The 19,414-nt window shown below is 40.6% G+C and overlaps 1 protein-coding gene across 1 annotated transcript in view; it reads right to left on the reverse strand.

Annotated features, from left to right (window-relative positions):
- Positions 1–18,972, reverse strand: part of RHOBTB3 (Rho related BTB domain containing 3) — a 56,140-nt gene extending 37,168 nt beyond the window's left edge. Inside the window, exons 1-4 of the mRNA XM_082836782.1 lie at positions 18,634–18,972; positions 18,228–18,453; positions 10,072–10,258; positions 926–1,080 (exon numbers count right to left, since the gene is read on the reverse strand). Of these exons, the coding sequence (XP_082692908.1) occupies positions 926–1,080; positions 10,072–10,258; positions 18,228–18,453; positions 18,634–18,635 (570 nt within the window). The 5' untranslated portion in view covers positions 18,636–18,972. The remainder of the gene's footprint in view (positions 1–925; positions 1,081–10,071; positions 10,259–18,227; positions 18,454–18,633) is intronic.
- Positions 18,973–19,414: the final 442 nt, after the last annotated feature.

Below are 19,414 nucleotides of genomic sequence, written 5' to 3' on the forward strand. Positions count from 1 at the left end.
GAGTTGAGTAACTCTAGAACAAATGAAATTTCTCTGGTCATCTGTAGAAACCTCAACATTTTGACATGAATATATACAATGAATAGCCTGGCATACTGGATAAAGTACTTAATGAAGAGCTAGGGAGCTGATGGAGAATCCAAAGTGCTCCCGCTTAATGTAGGGTTTACTTTGGCTTAAGTCTCTTGTAAATGTTTACTAGATTTGTCTGTTGAAAGGGGTCACTCCTTAGAGGGTTGGAAAGAGAGTTCCAAAGTCAGTAGTGCTTAAATGATACAACTCCACAGGTATTCTCCAAGGGCCACGCAGTCCTAGTGTCGTAGGGTAGGCGCTGTGGGCTAAGGTGGGCCTCAAAATGCCTGCAGGACCCAATGGATGCCTCTGCAACACAGCAACAGATGCTGGCTCCCCACTACCTGTCTAACAAGAAGCCATTTGTACAAGTAGTTCCTCTGGATATTTTTTGAGCTACAGCAAAATCAGGAGTATATGAAACCTTGCCGAAGCACACATAGTGAAGAAAAATCATCTTCTCAAGTAGCAGACAGAAATGAAGGAGAACTTTCAGGCCCTGCTGGTTCAGGTCGCCAGGCTCATCAAGCTGTGTAAAGATTACTAAATCTTTTCACTAAAAGTAACAAAATGTCAGTTGCTAAACAGACATCACGGGTTTGTGTAAAGTGTCATCAAATGGAAAATTCAAATTATCATGTTAGACAACAGAAAATGTTTCATTTGGAGAGAGAAGCAAACTTAGAGAGCTTTACTCTGACAAAACCTTTTTTGTATTTGCTCCCGCTTTATTTCACAAGGTTAAACACTAATCTTGCTTTTAAAACTAAAGTTCTAATTGATGCTATGGAAAACAGCTAAAGAGCCAACCTGACAAATGACTCTAATTTATGTGACTGGAATTTCCACTTACCACTCCTCCAAAATATTTTCCTATGTAGAAGTCATCAAGGCTGTGTAGTTCCAGATAGGTGGCTCCTAGTTCTTTAGCAAGCTGGATCCCTTCCGTCGTACTGACACAGCTCCCTCTGTCTGAGGTACACAGTGGGCATGTGCAAGGTAACTCTTCTGAGAAAATGAATATGAGGAACAAAGACTTTTGAAATTAAACATGAAAAGATGTACCTAGACAACCTGGACATTAAACAGCAAATTAAGAGCTCATGCCAGAATCACACTTCAGGGCCATTTAATACACCCACTATTCGCTAGACGCTGAATGAGAAGTGTCAGTGATAACAGCAAGGTCCCTAAAAGAAACAAGCTTTAAATGCAAGAAGAATGAAGAGGACCTTAGAAAACAGAAGAATTTTTAAATAGGTGAATGAATATTACCAAGGCTATTACAGTAATTAGACCAATCAGACGGTAATGCCAGGTCTGCTTCCTCTTATACAACCTTGACATCCGGAATATCAATACAAAATCAACAACCTGACTGCCCACAGAAACCATGGATTGGAGCTTTTTTTTTTTTTGTAATAAACTTTAAATATATTCACTAAGTTTGAATAGATCTTATACTTTTATTTTAATAGAATCCTCAACTTGACCTCAACCTCTAAGGCTGCAAAATTGCCAGTCTTTGTAAATTGCATATGAAGTACGTTCTTATTCATCCACACATTTCAATTATTGAACTCTAAAGCATTCGACTGCAGAGATCAAATCCAGTCACTTTTTATCTTCTGCTTCAAAATTAAAAAATTAAAAACTGAAGGAATAAAAAGTAATTACTCAAAATGTGAACTGTCCCAAGAGTCATGGCTGTACCACGTACAGATCTATGGCTGGGAAGGTTGTACATCAACCCATCTCTAAGGACACACCTTCATAACGCTGAAAATGTATGTTCAACTCCATATCCGTCAGCCAGCTTTGTTTTGTTTCATGCTACATTATCAGATATGTCATTGGTCAAAAGGCAGCCATGTTAAAAGGGGGTAAATCCGTTTCTAAAAGAGCATTTTGTTGTAGGCTGGCTTCCCTGAGAAGCAGACTCTGAGATGGAGACTGATGCTTGGAGGTTTACTGGGGGGTAATCTTGAGAACGTCTCTTCTCAAGGGTGTAGGAAGCAGGTCTGGGCAGAGGAAGAATTTGAACTGCAATGCTGTTGCAACAGAGACCTGAGCCATTTGACAGGGGCCTCTGGAGCTTTGATGGCCCTTTAGAGTGGTTCTCCATACAAAGCTGGGCCTTTGTATCCCTATATCAGCCAGTAATTAAAGGAGGGCTGCCCTGTGGAGGGAGCAAAACCTTGGGCAAGCGGCTTCTATCAGCACAGGGATAATGCCTGGAAAGGGACTCAGCTGTTCACCATCAGCGGCCTAAAGACCAGGTAACTGAGGGAGTAAGTACAGTGGTCCTGAAAGGGCATTTAGGCTACTCCCCACCACAGCATACACAACAAATGTCCTACCAATGAACTGCATAGAGATGGAGCAAATGTATGTACACATGGCGTGCACGCTAAGGATATTCATTGCACGTGCATACTATACATGTAACATGCACGTGTGCACATACACATACGACTTAGATAATTTAGCTTCACTGAAAGCATTTTGAGCTCAGAAACCATGTATTCACATCCTCATTTTGCAGAGGAGGAAGCTGAAGCTCAGAGCGGTTAACTGACTTGTCCAACTCTCCTTGTGTGTTAGAGATGGAGAAACAATACAACTGTTACTTGCTCTACCTGATAAGGAGCCATCAAAAGATAAGATAAAAATTTAGTTTGAGTAAAAAATTATTAATTCCAAAGATGTGGCGATTTAAAAATGAAGCCTTGGTTTCTCTAAATTATACAACAAATCCTAATCTGAGTTCTTGCATTTACTTTTTCTAAGATCATTTTTGGTTCGGAACAAATAAAGTTACCAACACAATTTAGCCTATCTTGAAAAATAACACATTGGTATTTCACATTCTTTACAAAGCCTTCATAAACAGCGCCTTTGATTTTCTGAAGACAGAGATCTTCTTATGACTACAAAGCTCTCCTTATGCTGATGGAATGGGGTGGGTAGGCAGATCATCTTATTAAACTTTATTTCTGGACAAAAATAAAGTCAGCAGTGTGTTGAGTGAAAAATTAAGAGAGCATAATGTAAAATAATGGCTAGGAAATAAACTTGGTTTCAGGGAAAATCCCGCTAGTGTCAGGTTTAACCCAGCTGAGCGGGGTTTTCCATTGTGGGTAGCCACAAGCATCTTACCAACCTAGAAAGTGCCTCCTTATATCCAATCATTATGTCTCCTCTATGTCACAGAAGACATTTTTTGTTGTTGTTCACTTGCACCCAAAAGGAAAAATGCCTAGTCATTACATATTAGGTAGGAGAATCAATAAAACATTATGGATTAAATAAACCTACATTTAGCATTTCATCAGGAACAATGAGAAGACCCAATATAATCTTAAATTGTGGTGCCTTCTTCAGGACTCGCTCCTATGAGCCTACCTCAGAGTCCTGGAACTTCAGAATCAGTGTTATTCTTCTAGTTAACACTGTAGTCTTTTATTTTTTTTTCTTATATATTATCTTTCAAGGTGTTATCACAAAACGTCTATTTTTAAAAGCAAACACAATGTAACTCTTGAATTAAAATGAATGGCATCTCTTTCAAAGCAATGGACTTGAGAACATACAGGGTGATTCTTACAATCTTGCCAGTGCTTGAGATTCTTAGAAATCCTTTGAGGAATTCCAGCCTTGCAATGTACTAGGCATTGTCAGAGCTCCAAAAAGAAAAGATAGGATGCCCGCTATCAGGAACTTAAGGCTATGAATACACCTTTGTCAAGTCTGGAGAAAAATTTCTACTCTAAAGATAGATTCAATATTTAGTAAAAGCCAAAAATTTATTCAGAGCCAAGTATTATGAAGACACACACACAGTCAAGCTTGTCAAAACATGTATAACAAAGGAAAGAGGTGAGACTGATTGTGTTTGCTGAAGTTGTTCTTAAAGGAGCTGGAGAGAGGAGTTACCAGAACACCTAGCACAGTTCCACAGACTGCAAGGGATTGGAGGAGGGAGGAGCGATACGTGTCCTTGAGTTGAAGAGACAGATTTAGCTTTGTAATCACATCTTACAAGGTCAATTAATTTCATCCTGTTAGTGAAAATGATCTTTTCACTTCTGTATATCATTCATAAAGCCATTCATTCACTCACTGAACAAACTGAGCACCTACCACACCTCAAATAGCAGGGATATAAAGATACACAGATAAATGAAACTCATGGTCAACTGAGCCAAGACAGATACGACTGCAGATAATTGTAAGTACTGGGGCTTGCTTGGTGGTGCAGTGGTTAAGAATCTGCCTGCCAATGCAGGGGACACGGGTTCGAGCCCTGGTCCGGGAAGATCCTACAAGCCGCGGAGCAACTAAGCCCGTGCGCCACAACTACTGAGCCTGCCCTCTAGAGCCCACGAGCCACAACTACTGAGCCCACGTGCCACAACTACTAAAGCCCATGCACCTAGAGCCTGAGCTCCGCAACAAGAGAAGGCACCGAATGCAAAGTCCGAGCACCACAACGAAGAGTAGCCCCCGCTCGCCACAACTAGAGCCCATGTGAAGCAACGAAGACCCAACGCAGCCAAAAAAAAAAAAAAAAAAAAAAAAAACCAAACTAAAATAAAGGTGTACAAAATCACCATAGGAACAGAGGAGAAATTAACTCTGCCTGGGGGATTGTGAAAGGCTTCACAGAAGAGGCAACGATTTAAAGGGTAAGGATGAATTCACTATGCAGATATGACAGGGGTTGGGCAGAGGGCCAGTCCACTCAGAGCATGACACAGTATAGCACATGCTGAGGCCTGAAGGTGAGAAAAAAGGGAAGACATCGCTTCCACTTTCAAGAGAGCAAGCTAAGCCCACACTGCAATCTCCTCTCCCTGCCAAATCACAGAAATCATGAAATAATGAGGGGGAGGGGGAAGAGGTGGGAAGGAGAAAGGAAGGAAGGAAGCAAGGGATGGGGGAGGGAGAAAGAGAGAGGAGGAAGGGAGGTGTGCACATGCAGCAACATTCAAACATTAGGAGAGACTGTCATCAGCCCAGAAACTAGGAACACCTGAGGGGCTGCAGGCAGTACGCACAGGACGACCAAAGAGGGATGCTGAGGCTTGGAGGACAGGTGGGACCTCATGCACTGCAGCAACATGTAAGTGCTCATTGCCTCACGAAGGGGGTCGAGGAGGAGACCAAGGGCAAATGAGGGGAGGTTAGCTGGAGGACCCCAGCAGAAGTAGAGAGGCCCATGGGTCCTAGAGCAGCCCAAGCCTAAGATGAGCCTGGAACATCTGTGCCAGAAAGCAAGGAAGGACTCAAATTAATTGGAGAGAGCATGAAGAGGCTCCCTCTAGGCAAATTTGGGGTAACTGGAGTATCAGAAAGAATAATGAGAAGAATAGATTATAAAATACTGAATTTAAAAAACAAACCCATGGGGGCTTCCCTGGTGGTGCAGTGGTTGAGAGTCTGCCTGCCGATGCAGGGGACACGGGTTTGTGCCCCGGTCCGGGAAGATCCCACATGCCGCGGAGCGGCTGGGCCCGTGAGCCATGGCCACTGAGCCTGCACGTCCGGAGCCTGTGCTCCGCAATGGGAGAGGCCACAACAGTGAGAGGCCCGCGTACCGCAAAAAAAAAAAAAAAACAACAAAAAAAAAACCCATGAATCATAATGACTCAAAGAAAGATGTGGGAGCAGAGAAAAGGGAAAGCCCTATTTACAGAAGAATGCCAACTAATAAGTGTAGAAGGAATGATAAGAAATCACTATTTTGTAACCACAGTTATCACAACTGAAGGAATCATGCAAAATAATGGGCTTGGATTCTTTAAAAATGTCATGAAAGATACCCCACCCCCCCAAAAAAGGCTGGGTGATTGGGAACTGTTCTGAATTAAAAGAGACCAGGGAGACTTGACAACTAAATGCAATGCATAGTTCTTAATTTCATCCTGGATTAAAAGAACAAAAAACAATAAAATCAGCTTTGGAATACGTGGAAAAATGTGAATATGGGTTATATTTTAAATAATAGTATAACAGGTAATAGTATATTTCTTGAGTGATGATTGCATTACGGTTAATAGGAAAATGGCTCTGTTCTTAGATGAGACATGCTTAATTAATCAGGATTGAAGAAATCCCATAATGTTTACAATTTACTCTTAAATGGTTCAAACAAAACAAAGTGTGTGTGTGTGTGTGTGTGTGTGTGTGTGTGTGTGTGTGTGTGTGTGTGTGTGTTTGTATTTGTAATTTCTGGAGTTCACTGTCCTATTCTTATCAAGTTTCTTAGATTTGAAATTTTGCAAAGAAAAGTTAGAAAAAAAAAAGAAGAAAGTTTCTCAAGATTTTAAAGAATTGAGTACCATGATCTGACATATTCTAGAATGATTATTCTGAGAGGATTCATTTCAGAAAGAAGCCAAGCAGGAAAAGGAGGCCAGAGGCTGATTTACCAGGAAGCCTAAGTTTCAAGGCCCTTCCTTGTGGGCTGTTTCCAAGCCTTGGGAGAAACCTAGGCATTAGATTCTTTCACATGACGTATGCTTTTGTAAAATCTGCAAAATAAGATATTCTGACTATGTCTGGCTAAGACATAAGTCTCTCTCCAGTCCAGCTCACTTCACCTTGCATCAGGCAGCTCTGGAGTAGCCACGGACATTTTTAGGATCCTGCTAAGGGGAATTTAAATTTAGGTTTAGCAAGATATTATTTGTGGTTTGTAGTCACTTCCTTGTAAGTGTTTGCGAGCTGTCTTGGTACATGAATGGCCTTCAGGAATGCTTCTTCCACCCACTGTGCAGACTAATTTGGCGTCACGACACAAAGAGGCAGAGCTGAAAAACAAACACAACAAAAACCGAAGTGCCCAGCATCACAGAGATGTGGAGAGTGAAGAAATACCCTGGAAGAAAAACTATCATTCTCTTCTCCCTATAGAAAATCTCAAAAAGTGGTTATCATGTGAAGAACTGCAAAGACTGTGAGCGCAAAAAACATAAGAAAAGTTAAAGAAGTGTCAGGTTTTTTTTGTTCTTTTAATTATTTTATTTATTTATTTATTTTTGGCTGCATTGGGTCTTAGTTGCTGCGTGTGGGCTTTCTCTAGTTGTGGCAAGCGGGGGCTACTCTTCATTGCGGTGCACAGGCTTCTCATTGCCGTGGCTTCTCTTGTTGCAGAGCACGGGCTCTAGGTGCGCAGGCTTCGGTAGTTGTGGTTTGTGGCCTCAGTAGCTGTGGCTCACGGGCTCTAGAGCGTAGGCTCAGTAGTTGTGGCCCACGGGCTTAGTTGCTCCATGGTATGTGGGATCTTCCCGGACCAGGGCTCGAACCCGTGTCCCCTGCATTGGCAGGTGTATGCTTAACACTGTGCCACCAGGGAGGCCCAGGTTTTTAAACAATAGAAACTTTTTTTAATGTCTGTGGTATTTGACAGCTTTTTCGAAGTTGTAATTTCTTGTGCTTTCTTTTCACATTCTAAATAAATATTCATTTGTATACATATATGTATCTGTAATTTTGTAGTTTTTTTTCTTACAAAGGACCTCTAAAATTGTGTAAGTTTCAGATCCTGCAAATCTGGAACTGCCTCTTTAGACCAAAATGAAGGTCATTATGAGAGATAATTAAATGACTAGGAACTGAAATCCAGTGAAGATGATGAGAAAGCAATGAATTTTTTTTTGAATTTTTGAATTTTATTTATTTTTTATACAGCAGGCTCTTATTAGTTATCTATTTTATACATATTACTGTTTATATGTCTAGGGGTATGATTCTTGGTTTGGGTCCAAGAAAGCAATGAATTTGAGGTTAATTTAAAATATAAAATCAAAAGAGCATCTTAGTCAACTGGATATGGGGAACAGGAACGGAAGTTGGGTTGCATGATTCTAGTTTGGGTGAATGGATAGGTTTGGCATCATTCACCAAGACAGGGAACTCAGCAGAAAGAGGAAGACGTCTGTGGAGACATGGGTCAGGAGAGAGACTGGAGCCAGAAAAACAGTCTGGGTAATCACCAGTGTCTATACAGGGGAAGCTAGGGCAACAGATTAGCAGGTCCATGGTCACAGTAAATAGCAAGAGGTGAAGCTGAAGGATGGGACCCTGGGCAACAACTACTGGATGTATTGATTTGGTATATGTGTGTAAGGGAGGATGAGGGTGCCGGGAAAGAAGAAAGAGAATTAGAACAAACAGGAAAGAAAGAGTAGCTTTATTAAGTGGAGGGAGAGGTGTATTTGAATAATTTCGAAGAGAGGATTGTTATTAAAATGTAAATTAAATTTGGCAATAGGCATATAACTGGCAGCCCTGAGTGAAAACCAACCCAGTGTAATTGTGAAAGTCAGTCAGACTGTAGTGGACTGAAGAATGAATGGGAAGTCAAGAAGTGCATTCAGGAAGTATGGATGACTTGTTCAAGAATCATGACCAGCAATAAAAAGAAAGTTAGGGAAGTAGAGGGGACATACGGTCAAAGAAGGGTCAGGCCTGCTTTATTCATATCTACTAATACTAGACACATACCTACCACATGACCCAACAATCCTACTCCTAGGAAACTACCTAAGCATCACTCAAAGGAGAATACAGAAATAAATCATGGGGGGACTTCCCTGGTGGCACAGTGATTAAGAATCTGCCTGCCAATGCAGGGGACACGGGTTCGAGCCCTGGTCCGGAAAGATCCCACATGCCATGGAGCAACTAAGCCCACGCACCACAACTACTGAGCCTGTGCTCTAGAGCTCACGAGCCACAAACTACTGAAGCCCTCATGTCACAACTACTGAAGCCCATGCACCTAGAGCCTGTGCTCCACAACAAGAGAAGCCACCGTAATGAGAAGCCCACACACCACAATGAAGAGTGGCCCCCACTCTCCACAACTAGAGAAAGCCCACGCACAGCAACAAAGACCCAATGCAGCCAAAAATAAAAATAAATAAATAAATTAAAGGAAAGAAAGAAAGAAAGAAATCATGGCGTATTCATACAATGGAATAATACACAGCAATAAAAAGAATGTATTACAGATAAGTTCAGCATGGATGAATCTCAAAAGTATCACGCTAACTGAAATTAGGCCAACACAAGACACTACATACTGTATAATTCCATCTGTATGAAGGTCAAGAATAGATAAAACTAATCTATGTTGTCAGAATCTAATCTATGAAGTCAGAATAGCAATTATCTCTGCGGAGGGGTGTTATCAACTGGGAAGAGGCATGAGAAGCTTCTGGAGTGAGGCAAATGTTCTAGATCTTGAGATATGTGATGGTTGCATAGCTGTATATATGTGCAAAAATGCATTAAACTGTGCTCTAAAATTAGTGAAGTCTAATGTCCTTTATTTTGCTATACTTCAATAAAAATGAAAAAATGAGTAAAAATGAAATTTTAAGACACATTTACTGAGGAAATAACCACTAAGAACTATAAAATACCACCAATTCAAAGTGGATTCTGAGTTGACCCTGAGATATCTGCCAACAGTATGCACAGAAGCAACTACTGAAATTGACTGAACCAAACTAACCCATCAGCTACGGAGTCAACAATCCTCTCTCTTAGGTGGTGTTGTCAGTGTATTCAGCTCACTCATTGCTACCTACCTAAAAACGCTGCTCCCAATCCCACATCCTTATGGGAACAATCTGTCCTTCCCAACTGAATAGTCCCTTAGATTGTCAAAAAGAGTTTTCCAGGGCTCAGGGTCAGCCTAATACCTCTCCTATATCAAAAAGAACACAATTACTGACTTCTTTCACTTCTATAGAACAGCAGTTTAAAAGACAAACTTGTACCCATCAGAATCACAGCAGTAGTTTGTGATACTTTCCTTTGATGTCCCATTATCATATCCAATGATGAAGAGATAACAGATGGCATTTAAACCCAGTCATTTTGCTTTCAAAAAAAAAAAACTGTACTAATCATTAATAAGCTTAATGCTATTCAAAATTAATATGGTACCTGCACTCTCATATAAAAGAAAAATTAAATACTTACCATTTTGTCTTGTACCAACAGCAGCAATGATTACTGGAACTGAATTTAATGCTCTTTTTATCACTGGAATATAATTATCCTTCACTTCGTGAAATGAAAACTTGTCATTTACGTTGTATTTGATCACAATGATGTCAGCACCTCCAATTAGATTTCGAGAGGTGTACCAATCACTGTCAAAAATGTCCTAAACCAAAATGTAAAGAGCAATCTTTAGTCTGCTTATCTTCAAATCCATCATGAAATAAACCGTAACATATTAGATTAACTTTTTTACTATATTTTAATTTTTGGAATTCATTTTTAAAATTTATTTTTAAAAAAGTAACTACGTAAAATTTAAAACGTTTGAAGTCTATCAAGTCTTTAAATTTTTTAATTTATTCATTTAGCCTGGACAACTATGTAGTGATAAAATAGAATCTAGAGAATTCCTGAGACTCTGATGGAATAAGCAACCTCTTTAAACACCTGTACTTAAAAATGAACACTTTGTTTTAAAATTATGCCACAAAACATTAGCCAGACTCATCAAGAAAAAATGGGAGAAGACTCAAATCAATACAATTAGAAATGAAAAAGTAACAACTGACACTGCAGAAAAACAAAGGATCATGAAAGATTACTACAAGCAGCTATATGCCAATAAAATGGACACCCTGGAAGAAACGGACAGGGGCTTCCCTGGTGGCGCAGTGGTTGAGAGTCCGCCTGCCGATGCAGGGGACTGGGAGGATCCCACATGCTGCGGAGTGGCTGGGCCCATGAGCCATGGCCACTGAGCCTGCGCGTCCGGAGCCTATGCTCCGCAACAGGAGAGGCCACAACAGTGAGAGGCCCACATATTGAAAAAAAAAAAAAAAGAAATGGACAAATTCTTAGAAAAGCACAACCTTCCAAGACTGAACCAAGAAGAAATAGAAAATATAAACAGGTCAATCACAAGCACTGAAATTGAGACTGTGATTAAAAATCTTCCAACAAACAAAAGCCCAGGACCAGATGGCTTCACAGGCGAATTCTATCAAACATTTAGAGAAGAGCTAACACCTATCCTTCTCAAACTCTTCCAAAATATAGCAGAGGGAGGAACACTCCCAAACTCATTCTATGAGGCCACCATCACCCTGATACCAAAACCAGACAAAGATGTCACAAAAAAAGAAAACTACAGGCCAATATCACTGATAAACATACGTGCAAAAATACTAGCAAACAGAATCCAACAGCACATTAAAAGGATCATACACCATGATCAAGTGGGGTTTTTATCCCAGGAATGCAAGGATTATTCAATATATGCAAATCAATCAATGTGATAAACCATATTAACAAATTAAAGGATAAAAACCATATGATCATCTCAATAGATGCAGAAAAAGCTTTCAACAAAATTCAACACCCATTTATGATAAAAACCCTCCAGAAAGTAGGCATAGAGGGAACTTTCCTCAACATAATACAGGCCATATGTGACAAATCCACAGCCAACATTGTTCTCAGAGGTGAAAAACTGAAACCATTTCCTCTAAGATCAGGAACAAGACAAGGTTGTCCACTCTCACCACTATTATTCAACACAGTTTTGGAAGTTTTAGCCACAGCAATCAGAGAAGAAAAGAAATAAAAGGAATCCATATTGGAAAAGAAGAAGGAAAGCTGTCACTGTCTGCAGATGACATGATACTACATGTAAAGAATTCCAAAGATGCTACCAGAAAACTATTAGAGCTAATCAATGAATTTTGTAAAGTAGCAGGACACAAAACTAATGCACAGAATTCTCTTGCATTCCTATACACTAAGGATGAAAAATCTGAAAGAGAAATTAAGGAAACACTCCCATTTACCACTGCAACAAAAAGAATAAAATACCTAGGAATAAACCTACCTAAGGAGACAAAAGACCTGTATGCAGAAAATTATAAGACACTGATGAAAGAAATTAAAGATGATACAAACAAATCAAGAGATATACCATGTTCTTGGATTGGAAGAATCAACAGTGTGAAAATGACTATACTACCCAAAGCAATCTACAGATGCAATGCAATCCCTATCAAACTACCAAAGGCATTTTTCACAGAACTAGAACAAAAAATTACACAATTGTATGGAAACACAAAAGACCCCAAATAGCCAAAGCAATCTTGAGAAAGAAAACTGGAGCTGGAGGAATCAGGCTCCCGGGCTTCAGACTATGCTACAAAGCTACAGTAATCAAGACAGTGTGGTACTGGCATAAAAACAGAAATATAGATCAATGGAACAGGATAGAAAGCCCAGAGATAAATCCACGCACATATGGTCACCTTATCTTTGATAAAGGAGGCAAGAATATACAATGGAGAAAAGACAGCCTCTTCAATAAGTGGTGCTGGGAAAACTGGACAGCTACGTGTAAAAGAATGAAATTAGAACACTCCCTAACATCATACACAAAAATAAACTTAAAATGGATTAAAGACCTAAATGTAAGGTCAGACACTATAAAACTCTTAGAGGAAAACATAGGCAGAACACTCTATGACATAAATCACAACCAGATCCTTTTTGACCCACCTCCTAGAGAAATGGAAATAAAAACAAAAATAAACAAATGGGACCTAATGACACTTCAAAGCTTTTGCACAGTAAAGAAAAACATAAACAAGATGAAAAGACAACCCTCTGAATGGGAGAAAATACTTGCAAATGAAGCAACTGACAAAGGATAAAAAATTCTCCAAAATTTACAAGCAGCTCATGCAGCTCAATATCAAAAAAACAAACAACCCAATCCAAAAATGGGCAGAAGACCTAAATAGACATTTCTCCAAAGAAGATATACAGATTGCTAACAAACACATGAAAGAATGCTCAACATCACTAATCATTAGAGAAATGCAAATCAAAAATACAATGAGGTATCACCTCGCACCAGTCAGAATGGCCATCGTCAAAAACTCTACAAACAGTAAATGCTGGAGAGGGTGTGGAGAAAAGGGAACTCTCTTGCACTGTTGGTGGAAATGTAAATTGATACAGCCACTATGGAGAACAGTATGAAGGTTCCTTAAAAACCTAAAAATAGAACTACCATATGACCCAGCAATCCCACTACTGGGCATTTTTTTACTGAGAAAACCAGAATTCAAAAAGAGTCATGTATCACAATGTTCATTGCAGAGCTATTTACAACAGCCAAGACGTGGAAGCAACCTAAGTGTTCATGGACAGATGAATGAATAAAGATGTGGCACAGATATACAATGGAATATTACTCAGCCATAAAAGGAAACGAAATTGAGCTATCTGTAATGAGGTGGATGGACCTAGAGTCTGTCATGCAGAGTGAAGTAAGTCATAAAGAGAAAAACAAGTACTGTATGCTAACACATATATATGGAATCTAAAAACAAAAAAAGAAGAACTTAGGGGCAGGACAAAAATAAAGACACAGATGTAGAGAATGGACTTGACATGGGGAGGGGGAAGGGTAAGCTGGGACGAAGTGAGAGAGTGGCACGGCCTTATATACACTACCAAATGTATAACAGATAGCTAATGGGAAGCAGCCCCATAGCACAGGAAGATCAGCTCGGTGCTTTGTGACCACCTAGAGGGGTGGGATAGGGAGGGCAGGAGGGAGACACAAGAGGGAGGAGATATGGGGATATATGTGTATGTATAGCTGATTCACTTTGTTATAAAGCAGAAACTAACACACCATTGTTAAGCAATTATACTCCAATAAAGACATTTAAAAAAAAATAACAATCCACTAGGACTAAGTACAAAAAATCAGAATGCTAGATTTATGCACATGAAGTAAAACATAAAATACCATATGCAATAAAATAAAATAAAATTATGCCATAGCTTTATCACCTAATAGTTTCAAAAATTAACACTATGCATTAGATGCAAGAGCATCAATGTGAGTAAGGAAGCTTCAGAGGATTTTCTGTGACCCAGTTAGATAATGCAGGATTGTTCAGTCATTTAGATTGTATTGATAATACCCTGTGAATTCTGTGGAGTTCCATATATTTTATCCATATCTCAAAATTCATATATATTTTTCAACTTTATCCATTCTTTGGACAGTACTGCATATATATAGTGTGCATGTGAGGGGAACAAGGGGCGCGGAGGGGTATGCCTCCACAAAAAGATAGTGTGTATTATAAGATGATGTTAACATGGTAAGGAGTATATGTGCAAATCATGTATTTTGTTCATATCAATTAAAAATTCAGGATAAACCTTTCCAATTTTGAAATGTTTACTTTTGGACTACAGCTAATAATATCCATATTTAGAATTAGGGCCAAAAGTAAAAGTAATTTATTATGGACGCTACTCCTTAAAACTTTGCACCTTGATATTTTAAAAATAATTTTTCAAATTTTTCAAAATTTTTCACACCACTGTGTGAATAGTGGTATAAGAAAAATATCGTTATGTACCTTAATACCATTGCTAAATATGCATAAGTGGCTTCCTTCTCACATTCTGGTTAACTATTAATCATTATTTGTCCTTTCATGTGGCCTTTGGTATGTATTCCTAGGATGTAATAAAGCTAGATTAAGAAAATAGACAGCTAGATATGGCTAACAAGTCCAAAACTGTTGGGCTATGAAAGTCTGCACTTTGAAATATGAGTCCAAACCAGGGTTTGAATCAATCAGTTGTGACAGAGCTTTTATCCTGTTAGAAAATTCTGGAGAAGTGTCACAGCAATGCCCTTTTGCAGAGAGCTTCTTCTCACCAGTACACCGCCATGCCCCAGCAAAGCCTCTCCCAATTCCCTACACCCTCACAACCTGCCCATTTCCTACAAGTATATTCTGCATAACAAGAATTGCAGAATTTTTAGATATGAATACTTTACTGAGAGTGGGATGGACAGAGCCTTTTTAGAGGAAGATTTAAAAACCAAAAAAAAAAAACCAAAAAACAAAAAAACGCAAACTATGGGGATATAAACAGCAAAGGCAAAATTCTTGAACTTACTGGAGGATGTAAGAGGAGGGAGAAGTGAATTGGGACACAGATCAAGAAAATGTGAAAGCTTCCCAGCAGAGCTCTATGCTAATTTCCAAATCCCAAACCACAAAACCCATTCAGTTCCAGCTGTATCTTCTGTTACAGTATTCAAGCTCAAAGTATATACGTACAACAGGGTATATAAATACAATAAAGAAAGAGGACAAAGTTAGATGAATGGGATGAACAAACTAAACTTAAGTGGGACCAACATCAAGCAGCCATTTAACTCTGAGAGAACAACTCAAAAGTAACTGCTCTCTGCATTCCAAATAGTTCAAAATTCCAGAGTTACTGGAGACGTGTAGAAAGAAAAAGGAGACATTTAAGGGAAAATGTCACGAGGAAATGGGTTTTGGCTTCATTAACTCTGTGGTACTGAGGATATAAATCTATAAATAATTTTATTTTTAATACAAATCAGAGCTTCAAACCCTGCCCAAGAAAAGTGTGCATATATTATCTCATTGCTTTTTATGGAATATTTTTGGTAAACAGGAAAAGATCTAGAAATGAAATAATAATATAACAAAAAAGGGTGGGTTTCAGAGACATACTAAACAATAAGCTACATGTAATGAATTTGAAGCACATTTATTTAAAAAGTGCCAAGTATACATGGCAAAGATCCAGAGTGAGGCTGCGGATATACAGAAGAAAACTAGGGAAGAGAAGCACAACTATCTCACTCTAACTCCAAGAAAACAATGCCACACTTCTTCCCAAACTGTCTCAAAGAGAAAATGCTCCACTGGTTTCTAGAAATATGAAGGAAATCAAATTCTCCCACCCCTTGTAAATCAGTTCCAGGATTTCCTCTAGGCAGTTATGCAACACGAGGCTTGGAGCCACATTTGGGGAATGGAACTCATCTTTTGAAAAATAATCTTAATTTTTACAGCAAAACAACAATTTTATTCTACTTGGTTGTGAGGCTGCAATACAGCATCTACTAAGTACTAACATGGCTGCCTCTATGTACTTTATTTGTGTGGAGATCTTGAATGATGTGTGGGAAAACTTTACTTTTGCTTCATTTAAGCAATACACGGATATACTAAAGTTGTGATAAACACTTTATTATTATCGTAGCTACCGCTTATTGATTACTTACTACATGCCCGTCTAGATGTTAAGAACTTTACACATACTAACTCATTTATTCTTCAGCACAGCTCTGGGAGGCAGGGATTATTATGTTTATTTTACACACAGAGTAAATAAAGCTAGGAGAGGATGAGTGACTTTACCCAGGAACACAGCCACTAACTCGCAAGGTGAGGATCTGAAATCAGGTCCTTTTGATATCAAAACCTGTGCTCTATCTGCTCTGCTATGTTTCATATTCTGATTCAGTACATGGCAAATACCAGCTGATGCATACAATCAACTTTCATATCTCTGACGGGCTTTTACTTACCACCAAGAGAAGAAAAGCACCTCATAAAGAGTAGCTCTACAAATGTATTCTACTATGTCTGAAGACCACTATAACCCAGAAAACTGTGCCTGGTTACAAACTCAATGTCTTAAAAAAGGCCAGAGTCTAACCAAACAAAAGGTGATTAACATAATAAAACATAACAATAAACTTAAGACCAAAAAAATCCAGACTGTGAAGGCTTATTTCAATCGATTTGGAAGATTTCATTTACTACAATCCATGGGATCACAAGTATTTGCTTTTGCTAAACTAACAACATAAAAAGGAAAGAGTTCACTGCTCAAAGAAAAAGCAGGAAAGGTTAACCTAACATCCTAATTCAGCTTATTTTATTTTCCTTACATTTATTTACTCTATTCACTCAACATTTGTTCAACTGAGTGTAGAACCAATTAGTTTTTAGACTGTAAGATTTTTCACAATGAAATGACCAAAGTAAAAGAAGGGTTTCCTTTGCTTGCATGGACTCCAGCCAGTAAGTTCTCTACCAATGCTTCCTATGAGCAGCATCATCACTGTCATAATTAGGAATTTAATAGCATCCCTGTTATTGAAAAAGCCCATTTTTCATTTATTTTAGCCTATTAAATTTACTTTAGCTGAAAATTTATTTGGGCAAGTGATCTTTTCTTTCAGTAATATGGAAATTTGCATAAGAAATGTTTTTATGTACATTCTATACATTTCTTTGGAAAGGTGTATTAGTTCCCTATAGTCCCTAATTCGGTTTTCTTAAAGTGCAGTTTAAATGTAAATCTCACATAATGATATCTGTATTTTTTTAGACATTAAACTTTCTTCTGTTATAAAATATAATACTTAGCTGCAACATAAGCTTTATACTAGTAAAGAATCAGAAACTTTCGAGTAAGATTACATGAAAACATTCAAAACATGATGCTATTGTGTACTGAAAACATTTATACATGTCAGAGAGTAGATTTCTTCTTTTATCACTCAAGAATTAGACTAGCATTTATCAACTTCATTACGATTTCTTTTAATTATAGCAAATTTTAAAGCTTTTTCAAGTCCCAAAACAGTATTAGCAATATTTCTGATTTACAGGTCACTAAAAAGAAATGGCTTAATATATCAAGAATATCTGCATTATTAAAATTAAAAACACTAATTAAATTTTTTCAAAGGTGGATAGTGCTATAAAAGAATCGTTTAAAATTAATTCTCAGTCCCTGTCTTTCCCGCCCCCTTTCCAGGGGTCCTATTTCTGAGCCGCCCCAGTGAAATGTATTTTTGCTGTGTTGAGCTTTCAGAGATCTTTATTTTTAGAACACTAATATTTTATATCACCCACAGGGTAGGCATGAAAAAACATTGCTGTCTGCTGGTGAAACTTAGTGACCTCGTCCCTTGGGGTTGGGACATTCATGCAGCTGTCTACCAAGGGACAACCCAGAGTCGTGAAGTGTACGCGTTAAGTGCTTCACATTCCCACTGGGGCTTTTTCCCTTCTAAGAGTGTTCTCTCACTAGGCTGGCCCCTGCTCAATGAAACGAAGGACCAAAGATTTTCCCCAAAATGTTTAAAAACTCTCCCCAGGTGACCCAGACGTCCACATTCATGAAAGGGGAAAAAGGGGGAGGAGAAAAAAAAAAGAGAGAAAGAAAGAAAAGGAAAGCTCCATCAGCCTCTGCACAGAGCAGCTGCGGGCCCTTACCCAGACGGGACAGTCGTGGACCACTAGCTTGACATTCCCAAACGCGCTGGCCTGATACTCGGTGAACACGGGACGCGCGACCGTACTGGTCGCGTTCAGCAACAAGCTGCTTTCGTCCCCTGAGACCAGCGGGCTTCTCCCCAGGTAAGTGCGGATGAGCCCCGACGGCCGATTGTCCTGGTGAAACGCGTCCCCCTCGTTCCCCAGCGCCACGATGTGAATGGACCTACACGGCAGAGACGGGGGCGAGGGGGAGAAAAGGCGCGTGGTCAGCGCGAGGCTCCCTTTCATCCCAACAGGAAGTGCGGGGGGCAGCGCGCGGCGGGGGTGGGCACGAGCCCCTCGCCCAGGGGCGCACGGCACGCGCTGGGGTAGAGACAATGGCAGGACCGCGACGCGTACATACATGATCTCAAATCCAAGGGCAGGGCGGCGACTCGGACAAAAGCGGCTCCTCACGGCTTCTAGGAGCCCGTCCGCGGCGTATCCACCCGCAATCAGCTCATGCCGGGCCGCGTCCCCCCTAGCGCACCTCCCCCGCTGCGCGGCCGACGCAGAGCGGGCCCGCGCGAGCCAGCGAGCGAGCGAGCCACGGGGGCCGAGGGCGTGCGAGTCTGGCCGTGTGCGCGCGGCCAGCCAGTCAGGAAGTGCCAGGGAACATCCCGGCCGGCTGCGCCGCTCCCGCCTCCCCGGCGGCCGCCGAGCGTTGCCGGACGCCGTAACCCCGCTCCGCCGCGCTCCCTCGGCCGGGCAGTAGTCGCCTCCTCCGGCTGCTGCTGCTGCTGCCGCCGCCGCTCCTCCTCCTTCTGGCCCAGAGAGGGTAGGAGAAAAGCCGGGCCTCCGCCCCCTTGGCGGGCCGGGCGGGCCGGGCGGGCCGGGCGGGAGCAGCACGTGCCGGCCTTGGGGGTTGGGAGGACGAGGGGGCCGCGCTCCTCGCTGAGGCCCCGGAGCCCGGGCGGCGGCGGCCGGGTACAAAGGAGCGGCCCGCGCGCGGGGCGCCGCGGAATATAAATTAATAAATACGACGCCCCAGCCTGAGAGCTCCCGATCGCCAATCCGCCTGCAGTAAGTTTGTTCAACTCGACAGGCTGTAACCAGAGCCGGGGAAAGGGGAGGGTGGGTCGGTGAGGCCCGTGCTCCCTAAAGACTGGAAAAAAAAGAGGTGAGGGAAGCCAGCTTCCCTGGGA

The sequence above is a fragment of the Leucopleurus acutus genome (assembly GCF_964270905.1).
Source record: "Leucopleurus acutus genome assembly, chromosome: 3".
NCBI classification, from domain to species: Eukaryota; Metazoa; Chordata; class Mammalia; order Artiodactyla; family Delphinidae; genus Leucopleurus; species Leucopleurus acutus.